This window comes from Suillus paluster (genome assembly GCF_016628075.1).
Source record: "Suillus paluster strain FC165 chromosome Unknown EDB91scaffold_613, whole genome shotgun sequence".
NCBI classification, from domain to species: domain Eukaryota; kingdom Fungi; phylum Basidiomycota; class Agaricomycetes; order Boletales; family Suillaceae; genus Suillus; species Suillus paluster.
The window spans coordinates 1-2,127 of NW_024538173.1; the positions used below are offsets into that span (position 1 = coordinate 1).

The window sequence follows — 2,127 nt, forward strand, 5'->3', positions numbered from 1 at the left end:
CTCGCTCTACACATTCCTTCGGTACCTAAGCAGAGTTCAAGGTACACTGGCCGTGCCCACTTCTACGAACCGGCCAGCCACATATCTACCTGGCCAGGCCGGTGCTGGCTGGGACATATTCTACGGCCTTTTGGCACATCCGGGGCACCACTTCTACATCCAATGTGACTGAAGGGTCTGTCATATGAGAGCGTCGAGGCTGTATGCGAGGCTTACGAGCCCAAGTGGCAGAAGATGTTGGAGACGCTTGAGCAGATAAAGCACAATCGTGAAGCTGAAGAGGCAAAGGTGGGCTATTCTCAGCTAATATGGACTCCATTTCTTGATGGTACTTGTCTTGGCAGAATCGACAGAAATTACACATGGAGTTTGAGGTTGAAAATGAGCTGTTTCGCCAAGCACAGGTGAGTTGTTTTCTCAGCAAATTTAGTCTTTGTTTGTTGATGGTACTTGTCTACCAGCAGGCCGAAATAGAACGACTTCGCCAAACAGAGGTGCATTATTCGTAGCAAAAAAACCATGGTCTTTGTTTGTTAATCTGTACTTGTCTTCGTAGATTTGCGCGCAGGCTGAAATCGAACGAGTTCGCCGAGAAAAAGTGGGTTATTCTCAGCAAACATGATCTTCGTTTGTTGACGGTGGTACTATTTCACTAGGACGCCGAAATCGAGCAACTTCGCGCGAGGCTTGCAGCTTTAGAGGGCTGATATTGCATATCATCATACCGTGAATTAACTATGCCCTGTTCATGTTCCATCTCTCCTCCATATTCCATAGTATAATAAAGAGGCAAGTGCATCATGCAACGTCCTCCTGCTCAGTATCGCCGATAGCGGAGTCGGGGATGAAAAGTGCCACAAGCAGAAATCTGAAAAATAAGAGAAATTGAAAATTGTCATTATGAGCGGTATACGCGCGCGGTGTTTGCAAAGGATGCACCGTCGATGTGGTTCACTATTGAGGTGCGGCATGTGAAATTCTGGTTCTCGGTGGTAGAGTACAGGTGTGCACTGGGTTTTATTAGCAACATGAGCTGAAGGCCGTTCGGCACGATAGACGCTGGTATGATTAGACTAAGTGCTGAGATCAAAGGTGACCGAGTAGAATTAGTGGGAGAACCTGTGTGTGGGCAATGTGGAGGTCAGACCCATCAGCGACCAAGGTTATGCGAGACTCTGAGCGTCCTGTGATGTTTGCTACTCCTGGACGGTACGACTAATTTAGCACATGAAGGCAAAATGAAGAATCGAGTTTATTTCATAAGGTAAATGCAAACCGGTGAAAATGACGCAAACAAGAAAAGTTGAATGATTACATGTGAGTATGATTGAGCTGACAGTGCCATGGGGCCGGAAGGATGATTGAAAGTGTTATGGAAACACCAGGGACGGTTGCGAGAGTATGAGTTGGAATTCAGATGATAGGTATGTGGTATGAGTAATCGACGAGCATGAGTCGTCGCTCGATCGATTTCGTCCTTGTCGGTTGGACTGTAACTGATGGGATGGTAGAAGGGGTCAACACAGCTGTGGAATGTCAATCACTCAGAAATTTAAAATGCACAGAATCCGACGCACTTGGAAGAAGCTGAGAACACGCCCTTCCGTTCCTTCACAGTCCCAAACCAAGACGTGAGCACTTCACACATAATGGCCACTTCCATGTGAGGACGCTCCGCGATGACCCACGTCCACGTCTCAATACCAGCAGCGATAGCAGAGGGCGTGAAAACCTCGAATGGCAGAGCGACGAGGAAATAGATCAAGGTGTAATCGCACTGCAAATAGTGAGAACAAATACCAGAAGCATATAAATCATAGCCTCACCTTCTCCAGTGCTATGAGAATAGCTGCGCAACGGGATAAAAGACGTTTCAGATCTTGAACAGTTAAAGAACTGCGTTTATTCTGTATGTCGTTCATAGTATCGGCCAACTTATCCTTGAAAGGCTGGACGCCAGTGCATTGCATTTGAGGAGCTACTTCGTCTAGCAAATCTTGATCTTGCAAACGTTAAAAGCAATAAAAGCTCAAGGCAGATCGACTCACTTTTACGAGCCGCGAGTCGCAAACCACTACAAACGACTCTTCGGGAGCTACGAGCACGAGGTCGACAAAGTTATATGCA

General features: G+C 46.8%; 1 protein-coding gene across 1 annotated transcript; it reads right to left on the reverse strand.

Annotated features, from left to right (window-relative positions):
• Positions 1-533: 533 nt before the first annotated feature.
• EDB91DRAFT_1305118 (uncharacterized protein) lies at positions 534-1,922 on the reverse strand (the record flags this gene model as incomplete). The annotated part of the gene is made up of 5 exons (XM_041325031.1): positions 534-608; positions 646-686; positions 1,390-1,526; positions 1,578-1,777; positions 1,827-1,922. The coding sequence occupies 5 exons, from the start codon at positions 1,920-1,922 to the stop codon at positions 534-536; spliced, it is 549 nt and encodes a 182-aa protein (XP_041168348.1).
• Between the last annotated feature and the right edge of the window lie 205 nt (positions 1,923-2,127).